General features: G+C 42.3%; 1 protein-coding gene across 5 annotated transcripts in view; it reads left to right on the forward strand.

Annotated features, from left to right (window-relative positions):
* The window catches only part of LOC110491883 (ubiquitin conjugation factor E4 B), a 99,200-nt gene that overhangs the window by 68,476 nt on the left and 12,344 nt on the right, over positions 1-18,380 (forward strand). For 4 of the 5 annotated variants that reach the window (XM_036946777.1, XM_036946774.1, XM_036946775.1 and 1 more), the window contains 9 exons: positions 2,572-2,707; positions 2,854-2,953; positions 3,282-3,409; positions 5,819-5,917; positions 8,222-8,457; positions 8,626-8,752; positions 8,954-9,098; positions 9,220-9,354; positions 13,354-13,545. In XM_036946777.1, the coding sequence (XP_036802672.1) occupies positions 2,572-2,707; positions 2,854-2,953; positions 3,282-3,409; positions 5,819-5,917; positions 8,222-8,457; positions 8,626-8,752; positions 8,954-9,098; positions 9,220-9,354; positions 13,354-13,545 (1,298 nt within the window). The remainder of the gene's footprint in view (positions 1-2,571; positions 2,708-2,853; positions 2,954-3,281; positions 3,410-5,818; positions 5,918-8,221; positions 8,458-8,625; positions 8,753-8,953; positions 9,099-9,219; positions 9,355-13,353; positions 13,546-18,380) is intronic. The other variant, XM_036946776.1, reaches the window with a different exon arrangement.

Genomic DNA, 18,380 nt, shown 5'->3' on the forward strand with positions numbered 1-18,380 from the left:
GAATACAGATATGCATCTGTTGGTCACAGAAAAAAGGTAGGGTGTGGATCAGTCAATATATGGTGTTACCACCATTTGCCAAATGCAGCGCGACACATCTCCTTCCCATAGAGTTGATCAGGATGTTGATTGTGGCCTGTGGAATGTTGTCCCACTCCTCTTCAATGGCTGTGCAAAGTTGCTGGATATTGGCGGGAACTGGAACATGCTGTCGTACATGTCGATCCAGAGCAGCCCAAACATGCTCAGTGGGTGACATGTCTGAGTATCCAGACATTTTTCAGGAATTGTGAACAGATCCTTGTGACATGGGGCCGTCCATTATCATGCTGAAACATGAGGCAATGTCGACGTATAAATGGCACGACAATGGGCCTCAGGATCTCATCACAGTATCTCTGTGTATTCAAATTGCCATCGATAAAATGCAATTGTGTTTGATGTCCGTAGCTTATACCTGCTCATACCATAGCCCAACCGCCACCATGGGGCACTCTATTCACAACGTTGACATTAGCAAACTGCTCGCCCACCCGGCGCCATACACAGTCTGTCATCTGCCTGGTACAGTTGAAACCGGGATTCATCTGTGAAGAGCACACTTCTCCAGTGGCCATCGAAGGTGAACATTTGCCCACTGAAGTCGGTTACGACGCCGAACTACAGTCAGGTCAAAACCCTGGTGAGGATGACAAGCACCCAGACGAGCTTCCCTGAGACATTTTTTCATTTGTGCAAACCCACAGTTTCCTCAGCTGCCCTGGTGGCTCATCTCAGACCATCCTGCAGGTGAAGGAGCCGAATGTGGGGGTCCTGGGCTGGCATGATTACGCGTGGGCTGAGGTTGTGTGGCCGGTTAGATGTACTGCCAAATTCTCTAAAATGATGTTGGAGGAAGTTTATGGTAATGCATTAACATGAAGTTCTCTGGCAACAGCTCTGGTGGACATTCCTGCAGTCAGCATGCCAGTTGCACTCTCTCAAAACTTAAGACATCTTTGTTGTATGATAAAACATGCACATTTGAGTGGCCTTTTATTGTCCTCAGCACGAGTTGCACATGTGTAATGATCATGCTGTTTAAATTTGCTTCTTGATATGACACACCTGTCAGATGGATGGATTATCTTGGCAAAGGAGAAATGCTCACTAACAGGGTTGTGACATTTTGTTTTTGTTTTGACATTTTGTTGACCAAATGTATGTGGACACCTGCTCTTCGACATGTCATTCCAAAATCATGGGCATTAATATGGAGTTGGTCCTCCCCTTTGCTGCTATTACAGCCTCCACTCTTCTGGGAAGGCTTTCCACTAGATGTTGGAACATTGCAATGGGGACTTGCTTCCATTCAGTCACGAGCATTAGTGAGGTCGGGCACTGATGTTGGGCGATTAGACCTGGCTCATAGTCAATCCCAGAACAACAGCAAAGGACCTTGTGAAGATGCTGGAGGAAACCGGTACAAAAGTATCTATGTCCACAGTAAAACGAGTCCTATGTCGACATAACCTGAAAGGCCGCTCAGCAAGGCAGAATCCACTGCTCCAAAACCGCCACAAAAAAGCCAGACTACGGTTTGCAACTGCACATAAGGACAAAGATTGTACTTTTTGGAGAAATGTCCTCTGGTCTGATGAAACGAAAATAGAACTGTTTGACCATAATGACCATCGTTATGTTTGGAGGAAAAATGGGGAGGCTTGCTAGCCGAAGAACACCATCCCAACCGTGAATCACGGGGGTGGCAGCATCATGTTGTGGGGGTGCTTTGCTGCAGGAGGGACTGGTGCACTTCACAAAATAGATGGCATCATGAGGGACAAATTATTTGGATATATTGAAGCAACATCAAGACAGTCAGAAAGTTAAAGCTTGGTCAGAAATGGGTCTTCCAAATGGACAATGACCCCAAGCATACTTACAAAGTTGTAACAAAATGGCTTAAGGACAACAAAGTCAAGGTATTGGAGTGGCCATCACAAAGTCCTGACCTCAATCCTATAGAACATTTGTGGGCAGAACTGAAAAAGCGTGTGCGAGCAAGGAGGCCTACAAACCTGACTCAGTTACACCAGCGCTGTCAGGAGGAATGGGCCAAAATTCACCCAACTTATTGTGGGAAGCTTGTGGAAGGCTACCTGAAATGTTTGACCCAAGTTAAAAAATTTAAAGGCAATGTTTCCAAATACTAATTGAGTGTATGTAAACTTCTGACCCACTGGGAATGTGATGAAAGAAATAAAAGCTGAAATAAATCATTCTCTACTTTTATTCTGACATTTCTTATTAAAATAAGGTGGTGATCCTAACTGACCTAAGACAGGGAATTGTTACTAGGATTATATGTCAGGAATTGTGAAAAACTGAGTTCAAATGTATTTGGCTAAGGTGTATGTTAACTTCCGACTTCAACTGTATATGCCATGTACTGTATGCACTCGTGACTGTAGGTCGCTTTGGATAAGTGTCTGCTAATTGGGATTCATTTAATTATTATTACCTGCAAAATTGACTAACTGGATGTGCCATTCACCTACTTGAAATTGTCCTAATTGTTTTTAACGACAGATGACCCCTCCAAGTTGTATGATCCCAAGTTCCCCACAGAGTGTTTCTTTCTGACGTTGCACACCCACCACCTGTCCATCCTACCAGGCTGCCGACGCTACATCCGCAGGCTGAGAGCCATTCGCGAGCTCAACAGGTACACACACACACACACACACACACACACACACACACACACACACACAGTCAGTTTGAAGTGGTCCAATAAGAGAGGCTTTTTTTCGTTAGCAGTTTTGCTATGGTGTGCCCTAATGAAGATGACCCTGTTGTTTGACGTGGCAGGACAGTGGAAGAGCTGAAGAGTAGTGAGAGCCAGTGGAAGGACTCTCCGCTGGCCAGCCGACACCGAGAGATGCTGAAGAGATGCAAAACCCAGCTCAAGGTTTGCTAACTTTAAAAACAATTAAAGTTTAATGATTTGTTTTCAGTCGTATGGAACTTTGCCAACTCTCCCATCTGCTTGTGTTCTACTTGTCATACGTGATACATCTTTGGTGAATTCGAATTGCGAAAACAGTAGAAAACGCAACATTTCTCCAGTGCGTCATAGTTTCTTTCCAAATGTTCTTCTATTTTGTATTGTTTCATACATGCTTTATGCTGAAATTAGTGTTGCAGACAGGAAAATTCAACATTTTAACTTGTCACAACATGAGTGAAGGACAATATTCAGTAGAAACCCTCTATCTTGTGGTCTTTGTCCCTGCCAGAAACTGGTGCGCTCCAAAGCCTGTGCCGATGCAGGTCTTCTGGACGAGAACCTGTTACGCAGATGTCTGCAGTTTTACAGTATGGTCATTCAGCTCATCCTACGCATGGTGGATCCTGCCTACCCACAGTAAGTTACTATGCCACAATCGGGAACTGTTTTAATGCTGTAATATAAGGTTATATTACGAAGTAAAGTAGGCTACCTGGATAAATTAAATAACGTGAACTAAGTGAGGGATGCACCTTTCTTACTAACCTAAGAATTCAAAGATGTTTATTTTTATATTAGAATCAACTTCCTCATCTTTGTAAGTTTAAATAAAAAAAAAATTATAGATCAGCTTTAATATTGCGGCTTCATCAATATAATAGTCTGCATCATCCCAACTCCCCATATATTTTGTGTGTGTGTATGTATGTAAACGTCCCTTTTTCAGGACCCTGTCTTTCAAAGATAACTCGTAAAAATCCAAATAACTTCACAGATCTTCATTGAAAAGGGTTTAAACACTGTTTCCCGTGCTTGAACCATAAACAATTACTGAACTGGCATCTGTGGAACGGTCGTTAAGACACTAACAGCTTACAGACAGTAGGCAATTGAGGTCACAGTTATGAAAACTTAGGACACTAAAGAGGCCTTTCTACTGACTCTGAAAAACACCAAAAGAAAGATGCCCAGGGTCCCTGCTCATCTGCATGAAGTTGCCTTAGGCATCCTGCAAGGAGGCATGAGGACTGCCGACGTGGCCAGGGCAATAAATTGCAATGTCCGTACTGTGAGACGCTTAAGACCGTGCTACAGGGAGACGGGACGGACAGCTGATCGTCCTCGCAGTGGCAGACCACGTGTAACAACAGCACAGGATCGGTACATCCGAACATCACACCTGCGGGACAGGTACAGGATGGCAACAACTGCCTGAGTTACACCAGGAACGCACAATCCCTCCATCAGTGCTCAGACTGTCCGCAATAGGCTGAGAGAGGCTGGACTGAGGGCTTGTAGGCCTGTTGTAAGGCAGGTCCTCACCAGACATCACTGGCAACAACGTCGCCTATGGGCACAAACCCACTGTCGCTGGACCAGACAGGGCTGGCAAAAAGTGCTCTTCAATGACGAGTTGCGGTTTTGTCTCACCAGGTGTGATGGTTGGATTCGCGTTTATCGTCGAAGGAATGAGCGTTACACCGAGGCCTGTACTCTAGAGCAGGATCGATTTGGATGTGGAGGGTCCGTCATGGTCTAGGGCGGTGTGTCACAGCATCATCAGACTGAGCTTGTTGTCATTGCAGGCAATCTCAACGCTGTGCATTAGAGGGAAGACATCCTCCTCCCTCATGTGGTACCCTTCCTGCAGGCTCATCCTGATATGACCCTCCAGCATGGCAATGCCACCAGCCATACTGTTTGTTCTGTGCGTGATTTCCTGCAAGACAGGAATGTCTGTGTTCTGCCATGGCCAGCGACGAGCCCAGATCTCAATCCCTTTGAGCACGTCTGGGACCTCTTGGATCAGAGGGTGAGGGCTAGGGCCATTCCCCCCAGAAATGTCCGGGAACTTGCAGGTGCCTTGGTGGAAGAGTGGGGTAACATTTCACAGCAAGAACTGGCAAATCTGGTGTAGTCCATGAGGAGGAGATGCACTACAGTACTTACAGTACTTACAGTACTTACAGTACTTAATATTGACTAGTTTTGATGTTGAACCCCCCCCCTTTGTTCAGTCTGTGGAAAATAAGCGCAGCTGACAGTGAGAGGACATTTCTTTTTTTGCTCAGTGTGTGTGTGTGTGTGTGTGTCTGTATACTACTGTTCAAAAGTTTGGGGTCACTTAGAAATGTCCCTGTTTTTGAAAGAAAAGCAAATGTTTTGCCCATTTTTAAAATAACATCAAATTTATCAGAAATACAGTGTTAGATATTATAGATAATGTATATAGATACATTGTTAATATTGTAAATGACTATTGTAGCTGGAAACGGCTGATTTAAAACCCTTTTTTTTTAAATGGAATATCTACATAGGTCTACAGAGGCCCATTATCAGCAACCATCACTCATGTGTTCCAATGGCACGTTGTGTTAGCTAATCCAAGTTTATCATTTTAAAAGGCTAATTGATCATTAGAAAACATTTTTGCAATTTATGTTAGCACAGCTGAAAACTTGTTCTGATTAAAGAAGCAATAAAACTGTCCTTCTTTAGACTAGTTGAGTATCTGGAGCATCAGCATATGTGGGTTCGATTGCAGGCCCAAAATGTCCAGAAACAAAAACCTTTCTTCTGAAACGCGTCAGTATATTCTTGTTCTGAGAAATTAAGGCTATTCCGTGTGAGAAATCGCCAAGAAACTGAAGATCTCGTACTTCTCCCTTCACAGAACCAGTGCGAACTGGCTCTCACCAGAATAGAAAGAGGAGTGGGAGGCCCTGGTGCACAACTGAGCAATTGAGCTATTGTTTGTATTGTTTGTGACTTGCATTAAGTGGGTCAATGACGCTCCCTTATATTCCTTCTTTCCCTTTTTTGCAGCATAACTCTACCACTGAATCCCGAGATCCCCAAAAGCTTTGCTGCTCTGCCAGAGTTTTACATTGAAGATGTGGCCGAGTTCCTGCTTTTTGTTGTGCAGTAAGTTGACAGATCAATGGTCATAATTATTACATAGTGCAGAGCCAGACAAAGAAAAAAAAAATTCTTCAAACTTGGGTGTTAAATTTGTATTTTATTTTATGTCATAAAAACTGGGCTGCTATATCCTTAGTTTTGATTGGCTCCTAAAACAACTTCATTGGAGCTTTAGCCAATCCTGACCAACAGACTCTACAATGAGGACCACCAGAGTGGGATTGATCGTGTTAATTTACCCTGTTTTACCTGAAGCAAATGTTTCAGTTTATCTTTTATACATTTTATTGGAGTATTGTATCAATGGTAACTTCAAAGGGATGTGATATGAGTAGGGCCAGAAGGATTTCCTAACGATGTGACCCAACCAGAGAAACTCCTGGCCCTGACATGCAGCAGACATTATCTTTCCTTGTATTACTACATGCATGAGGGGGACCCTCTTCCTCCCTGGACAGTCTTCTCTGTTTGACTTTTTCTCAGTCTCCCCTCATTTCCTCGCATCCTCTCTACACCTTCTCAAACCGCATTGGAGGATCCGGTTCAATGGTCCCTCCCCCCAGACCTTCTCCTCCAGTGCGTTATGAGGAGGTGGTGAGCAGAGAGGAAGCAAGAAATCAAGGAAAGATGAATTACATACATTTTAATTAACCTTTCTGATCTCCCCATCCCGGATCCGGGATCGTGAATACAGACTCAAGCTCATTACCATAACGCAACGTTAACTATTCATGAAAATCGCAAATGAAATGAAATAAATATGCTAGCTCTCAAGCTTAGCCTTTTGTTAACAACACTGTCATCTCAGATTTTCAAAATATGCTTCTCAACCATTGCAAAACAAGCATTTGTGTAACAGTATTGATGGCTAACATAGCATTTAGCATTAGCATTCAGCTGGCAACATTTACACAAAAAAACAGAAAAGCATTCAAATAAAATCATTTACCTTTGAAGAACTTCAGATGTTTTCAATGAGGAGACTCTCAGATAGCAAATGTTCAGTTTTTCCTGAAATATTATTTGTTTAGGACAAATCGCTCCGTTTTCTGCGTCACGTTTAGCTATGAAAAAACCCCTGTATCCAGGATTGTGTAAATCTATCAGCAAGCTCATTAGCATAACACAACGTTAACTATTTATGAAAATCGCAAATGAAATGAAATAAATATGCCATCTCTCAAGCTTAGCCTTTTGTAAACAACACTGTCATCTCAGATTTTCAAAATATGCTTCTCAACCATAGGAAAACAATCATTTGTGTAAAAGTAGCTAGCTAGCGTTAGCATTTCGCGTTAGCATTTAGCGTTAGCATTAGCGTTAGCATCCAGCACGCAACATTAACAAAAACATAAAAGCCTTCAAATAAAATCATTTACCTTTGAAGAACTTCTGATGTTTTCAATGAGGATACTCTCAGTTAGATAGCAGATGCTCAGTTTTTCCAAAAAGATTCCTTGTGTATTAGAAATAGCTCCGTTTTATACATCACATTTGGCTACCAAAAAAAATCCCCAAATTCAGTCCTCAAAACGCGAACTTTTTTCCAAATTAACTCCATAATATCGACTGAAAACATGGCAAACGTTGTTTAGAATCAATCATCAAGGTGTTTTTCACATATCTCTTCATTGATACATCGTTCTTGGACACATGCTTTCTCCCCTGAATCAAATGGTAAAGTAGAAGCAGCTGGCAATTGCGCACCGAATTCGACGCAGGACACCAGGCGGACACTTGGAAAATGTAGTCTCTTATGGTCAATCTTCCAATGATATGCCTACAAATACGTCACAATGCTGCTAAGACCTTGGGCGAACGACAGAAAGTGTAGGCTCATTCGTTGCGCAATCACAGCCATATAAGGAGAGAATGGAAAACAGAGCTTCAGAAATTCTGCTAATTCCTGGGTGATGCATCATCTTGGTTTTGCCTGTAGAATGAGTTCTGGGGCACTTACAGACAAAATCTTTGCAGATTCTGAAACTTCAGAGTGTTTTCTTTCCAAACTGTCAAGAATATGCATAGTCGAGCATCTTTTCGTGACAAAATATCGCGCTTAAAACGGGAACGTTTTTTATCCAAAAATGAAATAGCGCCCCTAGAGCTCTAACAGGTTAACACCCCTCCCAAATTGCTGGTTACACAATATGAATTAACAAGGGTATATCTGCAGAACACTTTTAAATTAGAGGGTGTTTGAATGGGGGTCATATAAAAATTACCTTTTAAAAAAGGTAAAATAATGCATCTTCTGAGAAATGGATTTTGACTGAAAGTCAGCATCCATTTTCGATGCCCTGCCAGGTATTCCCCTCAGGTCCTGTATGAGCCCTGCGTCCAGAACATTGTCACCTTCCTGGTGGTGTTCATCTGCAGTCAGAACTACATCCGGAACCCCTACCTGATCGCCAAGCTGGTGGAGGTTCTGTTTGTCACCAACCCAGCTGTGCAGCCGCGCACCCAGCGCTTCTCTGAGATGATGGAGAACCACCAACTGTCCGTCAAACATTTGGTCCCAGCCCTCATGAAGTTCTACACTGGTGAGACCACTTGGTGCAGGGGGATTCAGTTTTGCGCTACATCCACTGTAGTTGGTTCCATCAACTACAGTGGATGTGTAGTACGGCTTGACTCGACTCAGTTGTCTGAAAATGTTAAGTGGACTGATTCTCACAGGCAACTGACTGAGTGACTCCTCCCTCCCACAGACGTGGAGCACACCGGTGCCACCAGCGAGTTCTATGACAAGTTCACCATCCGCTACCACATCAGCACCATCTTCAAGAGCCTCTGGCAGAACATGGGCCACCATGGCACTTTCCTGGAAGAGTTCAAGTAAGTGGGCTAAAATCAAAGCTTAGTATTTATCCCATGACAATTACTTTTATGGTGACGGCCTGGTCTAAATAGGTGTCCGGTCATGGTTGTATGCTGCGTGTAAAATGTACTCGGAACTAGTTCAGACTCGTAGTGAATTTTCTGTGTGGCTTCCACAGGCCTCCCAGTCAATCAATACATCTGTTTGTTCCCCTGTAGCTCCGGGAAACAGTTTGTGCGTTACATCAACATGCTGATCAACGACACCACCTTCCTGCTGGACGAGAGCCTGGAGTCCCTGAAGCGCATCCATGAGGTCCAGGAGGAGATGAAGAACAAGGAGCAGTGGGATCAGCTTCCCAGGGTCAGTACGGAATTTCTGGGGAAAAAACAAATAGGTTGTGAAGTGCTTATAAATGTGTTACGAAGCTCATTTCTAGTGCCTTAAGACTGAAACACTGAGTGTTCCTCCATTTCTCCCTCAGGAGCAGCAGCAGAGCCGCCAGTCCCAGCTGACCCAGGATGAGCGGGTGTCACGCTCCTACCTGGCCCTGGCTACAGAGACGGTCGACATGTTCCACATCCTCACCAAGCAGGTCCAGAAGCCCTTCCTCCGGCCCGTGAGTACCACTCTGACCAGGAAAAATGCACATTTGAATCATGCTCTGTTTCCAGGGCTACAAAGGCAGAGGGGCTCTAGAACACCCCATTTACTAATGTTGTTTTTGACAAAGATTAAAATTACTTTTACTGGCTGTCAACACAGCCACATACAGCCGCCGACAACAACAATAGAGCATTGAGAAGAAAAAACGATGTGCTGGTCTACTCGAATGGATGAAACATTAAGGCCTCTTTGAAAAGGGTATCCTGTGACTGGTGGGAAAACCAAGGGGATGATGGCCACCACTTAGTAAATGGAAAATGTAGAAAAATGTATTATGTGGTTTACTTTTCACTATCAAGGCACTCTTGAAGAAAACGCAGGGAATAACTTCTTGATTTAAAAAGTGTTTATTGTCGGGCCTCCCGGGTGGCACAGTGGTCTAAGGTGCTGCATCGCTGTGCTACCAGAGACTCTGGGTTCGAGCCCAGGCTCTATCGCAGCCGGCTGCGACCGGGAGGTCCATGGGGCGACGCACAATTGGCCTAGCGTCGTCCGGGTTAGGGAGGGTTTGGCCTTGTCTCATCGCGCACCAGCGACTCTTGTGGCTGGCCGGGAACAGTGCACACTGACCAGGTCGCTAGGTGTACGGTGTTTCCTCTGACACATTGGTGCGGCTGGCTTCCGGGTTGGATGCGCGCTGTGTTAAAAAGCAGTGCGGCTTGGTTGGGTTGTGTTTCGGAGGACTGTGGCTCTCGACCTTCGTCTCTCCCGAGCCCGTATGGGAGTTGTAGCGATAAGACAAGACAGTAACTACTAATAATTTGACACCACGAAATTGGGGAGAAAAAGGGGGTAATATATATTATATATATATTTTTTAATAAAGTGTTTATTAACACCGCATTACGGTAGAAATATAAATAACCTGAAAAACAAACGCCAAAGTGTTTCGGCCTGGTATGTCCGTTTTCTTCCATGATGGGAAAGTAAGGCCCAACATTCATTTGTCTACATTTTTTGTTTACTAAGTGGTCGCAATCATCCCCTTTTAGCTTTTCTTACGAGAATAGAACATATTTTTTTAGCTGACCCAGGATGTGCAGCAGCACAAAATACAGTTGAACAACTTAGCCAAATACACCTTGGCCAAATAAATTTTAATTCAGTTTTTACCAATTCCTGACATTTAATTCTAGTAAAAATTCCCGGTCTTAGGTCAGTTAGGATCACAACTTTATTTTTAGAAATTGAAATGTCAGAATAATAGTAGAGAATGATTTAATGATGGCTTTGTGATGGCCACTCCAATACCTTGACTTGGTTGTCCTTAAGCCATTTTGCCACAACTTTGGAAGTATGCTTGGGGCCATTGCGTCAATATATCCACATCATTTTCCTTTCCTCATGATGACATCTATTTTGTGAAGTGCACCAGACCCTCCTGCAGCAAGGCACCCCCACGGTTGGGATGGTGTTCTTCGGCTTGCAAGCCTCCCCCTTTTTCCTCCAAACATAACGATGGTCATTATAGCCAAACAGTTCTATTTTCATTTCATCAGACCAGAGGACATTTCTCCAAAAAGTACCATCTTTGTCCCCATGAGCAGTTGCAAACCGTAGTCTGGCTTTTTTTATGGTGGTTTTGGAGCAGTGGCTCAGCTATTGCTGAGCGGCCTTTCAGGTTTTGTCGATATAGGACTCGTTTTTACTGTGGATATAGATACTTTTGTACCTGTTTCCTCCAGCATCTTCACAAGGTCCTTTGCTGTTGTTCTGGGATTGATTTGCACTTTTCTCACCAAAGTACGTTCATCTACAGTGGGGCAAAAAAGTATTTAGTCAGCCATCAATTGTGCAAGTTCTCCCACTTAAAAAAAGATGAGGCCTGTAATTTTCATCATAGGTACACTTCAACTAGGACAGACAAAATTTGAAAAAAAATCCAGAAAATCACATTGTAGGATTTTTAATGAATTTATTTGCAAATTATGGTGGAAAATAAGTATTTGGTCACCTACAAACAAGCAAGATTTCTGGCTCTCACAGACCTGTAACTTCTTCTTTAAGAGGCTCCTCTGTCCTCCACTCGTTACCTGTATTAAAGGCACCTGTTTGAACTTGTTATCAGTATAAAAGACACCTGTCCACAACCTCAAACAGTCACACTCCAAACTCCACTATGGCCAAGACCAAAGAGCTGTCAAAGGACACCAGAAACAAAATTGTAGACCTGCACCAGGTTGGGAAGACTGATTCTGCAATAGGTAAGCAGCTTGGTTTGAAGAAATCAACTGTGGGAGCAATTATTAGGAAATGAAAGACATACAAGACCACTGAGGAATCTTCCTCGATCTGGGGCTCCACGCAAGATCTCACCCCGTGGGGTCAAAATGATCACAACGGTGAGCAAAAATCCCAGAACCACATGGGGGGACCTAGTGAATGACCTGCAGAGAGCTGGGACCAAAGTAACAAAGCCTACCATCAGTAACACACTACGCCGCCAGGGACTCAAATCCTGCAGTGCCAGACGTGTCCCCCTGCTTAAGCCCGTCTGAAGTTTGCTAGAGAGCATTTGGATGATCCAGAAGAAGGTTGGGAGAATGTCAGATGAAACCAAAATATAACTTTTTGGTAAAAACTCAACTCGTCGTGTTTGAAGGACAAAGAATGCTGAGTTGCATCCAAAGAACACCATACCTATCGTGAAGCATGGGGGTGGAAACATCATGCTTTGGGGCTTTGCAAAGGGACCAGGACGACTGATCCGTGTAAAGGAAAGAATGAATGGGGCCATGTATTGTGAGATTTTGAGTGAAAACCTCCTTCCATCAGCAAGGGCATTGAAGATGAAAGGTGGCTGGGTCTTTCAGCATGACAATGATCCCGGGCAACGAAGGAGTGGCTTCGTAAGAAGCATTTCAAGGTCCTGGAGTGGCCTAGCCAGTCTCCAGATCTCAACCCCATAGAAAATCTTTGGAGGTAGTTGAAAGTCCATGTTGCCCAGCAACAGCCCCAAAACATCACTGCTCTAGAGGAGATCTGCATGGAGGAATGGGCCAAAATACCAGCAACAGTGTGTGAAAACCTTGTGAAGACTTACAGAAAACATTTGACCTCTGTCATTGCCAACAAAGGGTATAAAACAAAGTATTGAGAAACTTTTGTTATTGACCAAATACTTATTTTCCACCATAATTTGCAAATACATTCATTAAAAATCCTACAATGTGATTTTCTGGATTTTTTTTTCTAATTTTGTCTGTCATAGTTAAAGTGTACCTATGATGAAAATTACAGACCTCTCTCATCTTTTTAAGTGGGAGAACTTGCACATTTGTTTGCTGACTAAATACTTTTTTGCCCCACTGTATAGGAGACAGAACGCGTCTCCTTCCTGAGCGGTATGACGGCTGTGTGGTCCCATGGTGTTTCTACTTGCGTACTATTGTTTGTGCAGATGAACGTGGTACCTTCAGGCGTTTGGAAATTGCTCCCAAGGATGAACCAGACTTGTGGAGGTCAACCATTTATTTTTCTGGAAATGTGATACAGTGAATTGTAAGTGAAATAATCTGTCTGTAAACAATTGTTGGAAAATATTATTGTGTCATGCACAAAGTAGATGTCCTCACCGACTTGCCAAAACTATAGTTTGTTAACAAGACATTTGTGGAATGGTTGAAACACTGAGGTTGGAGTCATTAAAACGACTTTATGTGATCTTCCGTGATGAGCGTTTGGAGTGATACTGGCTGCTCTATCCAGGGCTCAGCCTATCGTTCACACAACAGAATGTAGCACAGCACCCGACTGAAGGAAGAGACAACCTAGTTAGCCAGGATTTTTCACTTGGTACTGGCCCGGTGTGCCACTTGCAAATGTACCTTAATGTCAAGCCCTGTACGGTGTGAAGCCTACTTCAATAGTAACCTTAAACCATTCCTATTCATCGACGTAGATACACAGATATTTTTCCTGGTGACTGAACTTCCTCCTCTGTGCGTTCCAGGAGTTGGGGCCTCGTCTGGCGGCCATGCTGAACTTTAACCTCCAGCAGCTATGCGGGCCCAAGTGCCGGGACCTGAAGGTGGAGAACCCAGAGAAGTACGGTTTTGAGCCCAAGAAGCTCCTAGACCAGCTTACTGATATTTACCTGCAACTTGACTGTGCCCGCTTTGCCAAGGCCATCGCCGACGACCAGGTAAACCGTAGTAGTCGCATACCTGGGTTTTCAAATAGAAAAGTCCCGAAACTGGAAACCCCACCCATCTGGCAAACATTCAAAGTATTTGAACCCATGTCTGAGTAGAAGTCCCAATACATTTTTGTATGGATGCTCTGCTGTATTTTATATACTGTGAAACTTCATGTACAGTGCCTTGCGAAAGTATTCGGCCCCCTTGAACTTTGCGACCTTTTGCCACATTTCAGGCTTCAAACATAAAGATATAAAACTGTATTTTTTTGTGAAGAATCAACAACAAGTGGGACACAATCATGAAGTGGAACGACATTTATTGGATATTTCAAACTTTTTTAACAAATCAAAAACTGAAAAATTGGGCGTGCAAAATTATTCAGCCCCTTTACTTTCAGTGCAGCAAACTCTCTCCAGAAGTTCAGTGAGGATCTCTGAATGATCCAATGTTGACCTAAATGACTAATGATGATAAATACAATCCACCTGTGTGTAATCAAGTCTCCGTATAAATGCACCTGCACTGTGATAGTCTCAGAGGTCCGTTAAAAGCGCAGAGAGCATCATGAAGAACAAGGAACACACCAGGCAGGTCCGAGATACTGTTGTGAAGAAGTTTAAAGCCGGATTTGGATACAAAAAGATTTCCCAAGCTTTAAACATCCCAATGAGCACTGTGCAAGCGATAATATTGAAATGGAAGGAGTATCAGACCACTGCAAATCTACCAAGACCTGGCCGTCCCTCTAAACTTTCAGCTCATACAAGGAGAAGACTGATCAGAGATGCAGCCAAGAGGCCCATGATCACTCTGGATGAACTGCAGAGATCTACAGCTGAGGTGGGAGACTCTGTCCATAGGACAACAATCAGTCGTATATTGCACAAATCTGGCCTTTATGGAAGAGTGGCAAGAAGAAAGCCATTTCTTAAAGATATCCATAAAAAGTGTTGTTTTAAGTTTGCCATAAGCCACCTGGGAGACACACCAAACATGTGGAAGAAGGTGCTCTGGTCAGATGAAACCAAAATTGAACTTTTTGGCAACAATGCAAAACGTTATGTTTGGCGTAAAAGCAACACAGCTCATCACCCTGAACACACCATCCCCACTGTCAAACATGGTGGTGGCAGCATCATGGTTTGGGCCTGCTTTTCTTCAGCAGGGACAGGGAAGATGGTTAAAATTGATGGGAAGATGGATGGAGCCAAATACAGGACCATTCTGGAACAAAACCTGATGGAGTCTGCAAAAGACCTGTGACTGGGACGGAGATTTGTCTTCCAACAAGACAATGATTCAAAACATAAAGCAAAATCTACAATGGAATGGTTCAAAAATAAACATATCCAGGTGTTAGAATGGCCAAGTCAAAGTCCAGACCTGAATCCAATTGAGAATCTGTGGAAAGAACTGAAAACTGCTGTTCACAAATGCTCTCCATCCAACCTCACTGAGCTCGAGCTGTTTTGCAAGGAGGAATGGGAAAAAATGTCAGTCTCTCGATGTGCAAAACTGATAGAGACATACCCCAAGTGACTTACAGCTGTAATCGCAGCAAAAGGTGGCGCTACAAAGTATTAACTTAAGGGGGCTGAATAATTTTGCACGCCCAATTTTTCAGTTTTTGATTTGTTAAAAAAGTTTGAAATATCCAATAAATGTTGTTCCACTTCATGATTGTGTCCCACTTGTTGTTGATTCTTCACAAAAAAATACAGTTTTATATCTTTATGTTTGAAGCCTGAAATGTGGCAAAAGGTCGCAAAGTTCAAGAGGACCGAATACTTTCGCAAGGCACTGTATATATGACCAGAAAGATTTAACATTTATGACGAATACATTAATTTCATCTAAACTAAACTAAGCCTTGCTAAATAAAGAGCTTTATACATTAAAATAACTGCAGGAAAGACCTTACTGCAACCTGACTGTGTATATTGAGTGTACCGATAGCAATGAATCAGGAAGTAAAAACAGTTCTGACTCAAATGTCTATGGTTACACACCTACACTCCCCTCCCACAGTAAAGTATATCTTTTTTTATTTGGCTCTATACTACAGCCACTCTCCCATAAAGCCCAGATTTGTGAAGGACTGTACTCCTTCTGGCAGGGTCTCCTATCTCAGCCACTCTAATTCTGTCAGAGTGGTCATTGAGTTCTTTGTCACCTTCCTGACCAAGGTCCTTCATGCCTGGTTGCTCAGTTTGGTCGGATGGCTAGCTCTAGGCAGAGTCTGAGTAGTTCCAATGATGGAGACCACTGTGCTCTTGGAAACTTCCAACACTCTAGAAATTGTTTTAGACCCTTCCCCAGATACAGTACAGTGTCTAAGGAAACTATTCAGACCCCTTCACTTTTTCCACATTTTGTTACGTTACAGCCTTATTCTAAAATGGATTAAATACATAAAAACTCCTCAGTAATCTACACACAATACCCCATAATGACAGTGTGAAAACAGGTTTTTAGAAGTTTTTGCAAATTTATAAAAAAAATTTTTAAAAAAATTGTAGTGTCATAACAAAGGGGTGTGAATACTTATGTAAATAAGATTTCATTTAGGTGTATGGTGTGTAAAACATTTAGAATTCAGGATGTAACACATAATGTGGTGTATGCATAAGGCACTGCATCTCAGTGCTAGAGGCATCACTACAGACCCTGGTTCGATCCCGTGCTGTATCACAACCGGACATTATCGGGAGTCACAATTGGCTCAGCGTCATCCGGGTTAGGGGAGGGTTTGGCTGGGGTAGGCCATCATTGTAAATAAGAATTTGTTCTTAACTGACTTGCCTAGTTATATAAAGGTTCGATTCAATAAAAACTTTAGAAATGAAAGCACTTCATCTTAGTGCCTTCAGAAAGTATTCGTACCCCTTTGACTTATTCCACATTATTTTGTGTTTAGTCTAAATTTAAAATAGATAAAATTGAGATGTTTTGTCACTGGCCTAAATACAATACCCCATTATGCCTAAGTGGAATTGTGTTTTTAGAAATGTTTACAAATTAATTAAAAATGAAAAGTTTGTCTTATATGTATGTTGTTCAAACCCTTTTATGGGTAGCGATAATAAGTTCAAGAGTAAAAATGTGCTTAACAAGTCACATAATACGTTGCATGGCCTCACTCGGTGTGCGATAATAGTGTTTAACAACATTTTTGATTGACAACCTCATCTCTGTATCCTACACACACAATTATCTGTAAGGTCCCTCAATCGAGCAGAGAATTTCAAACACAGATTCATCCACAAAGACCAGGGAGGTTTTCCAATGCCTCGTAAATAAGAGCACCTATTGGTAGATGGGTAAAATAATAAACTGATATTGAATTTCCTTTTGAGCATGGTGAAGTTATTAATTGCACTTTGGATGGTGTATCCATACACCCACTCACTACAAAGATGCAATTTACTTTTTGTCCTGAATACAAATTGTATGTTTGGGGTAAATCCAATACAACACGTTACTGAGTACCACTCTCCATATTTTCAAGCGTAGTGGTGGCTGCATCATGTTATGGGTTTGCTTGTAATCGTTAAGGACTGGGAAGTTTTTCAGGATAAACAATCAACTTAATGGAGCTAAGCACAAGCAAAATCCTAGAGGAAAACCTGGTTCAGTCTGCTTTCCACAAGGCACTGGAAGGACTTGGCCTAAACAAAAGGCCAAATCTACACTAGAGTTGCTTACCAAGAAGACAGTGAATGGTCCTGAGTGTCTGAGTTATAGTTTTGATCTACTTAAAAATCTATGTCAAGACCTGAACATGGTTGTCTAGCAATGATCAACAACCGATTTTGAAAAATCTTGAATAATTTTTTAAAGAATTATGGTCAAATATTGCACAATCCAGGTGTGGAAAGCTCTTCGACTTACCTAGAAAGACGCCTCTGTTATCGCTGCCAGGGTGCTTTTACAAAGTATTGACTCAGGAGTGTGAATACGTATGTAAATTAGATATTTGTGTATTTCATTTTCGCTATATTTGCTAAAATGTCTGAACATGTTTTCACTTTCATTAAGGGGTTATTGTGTGTAGATGGGTGAGAATATATTTAATACATTTAGAGTTTGGGCAGTAACACAACAAAATGTGGAATAAGTCAAGGGTTTTTAATAATTTCTGAAGGCACTGTATATTGTCACGGGTCGTTGCACCTCAAAAAACAGGATTTCAACACCCACCATCTCAGATTTTTCTGAAATAGTTTCTGTAGTTAGAAACATAAGATTAACATTCATGAAACATTGTTTTGTTTAAATTGAATTTGATCTTTGATTAAGCTAATTGATTGCATCCAAATGTGACTTTTTTAATTTATAGGTTTCATATAATATAATGTTCAATAATTATAGTACCTAACATCCGATTTGGACCATAATTCTTCCTAACAATGAGTAAGATATGAGGAATCCAGGAAAATGATAAAAGACCTCCCACAGATACCCCAACAAACAGTTTACAGTAACAGTTCTGTCTGACACGTAGTATTGCTTCTTTATCCTATGTAATGTATTCCCTCTGCATCTGGTGATGTTTTTTTCCCCCCCTGTTCAGAGAAATTTGCCATTTAACTTACTTGCATTATTTACCATAAACGAATGTTAAGTATCAGGTTTTGCCTACTAAATGCCTCTGTTCCTGCTACTGCCACACCCTTTTATCCAGTTTGCTGGTCTCTTGTGTTTAAAATGGATCACAACATTTTCTTTTAAACTTTTGATAGAAAACCAATTGCTTTTGTGTTCGTGATGAAAATGCATGGTGTGGTCATCCTCAGTTGTTTGTATTTATTATGGATCCCCATTAACTGCTTCCAAG

This window comes from Oncorhynchus mykiss, chromosome 16 (assembly GCF_013265735.2).
Source record: "Oncorhynchus mykiss isolate Arlee chromosome 16, USDA_OmykA_1.1, whole genome shotgun sequence".
Taxonomy (NCBI): Eukaryota; Metazoa; Chordata; class Actinopteri; order Salmoniformes; family Salmonidae; genus Oncorhynchus; species Oncorhynchus mykiss.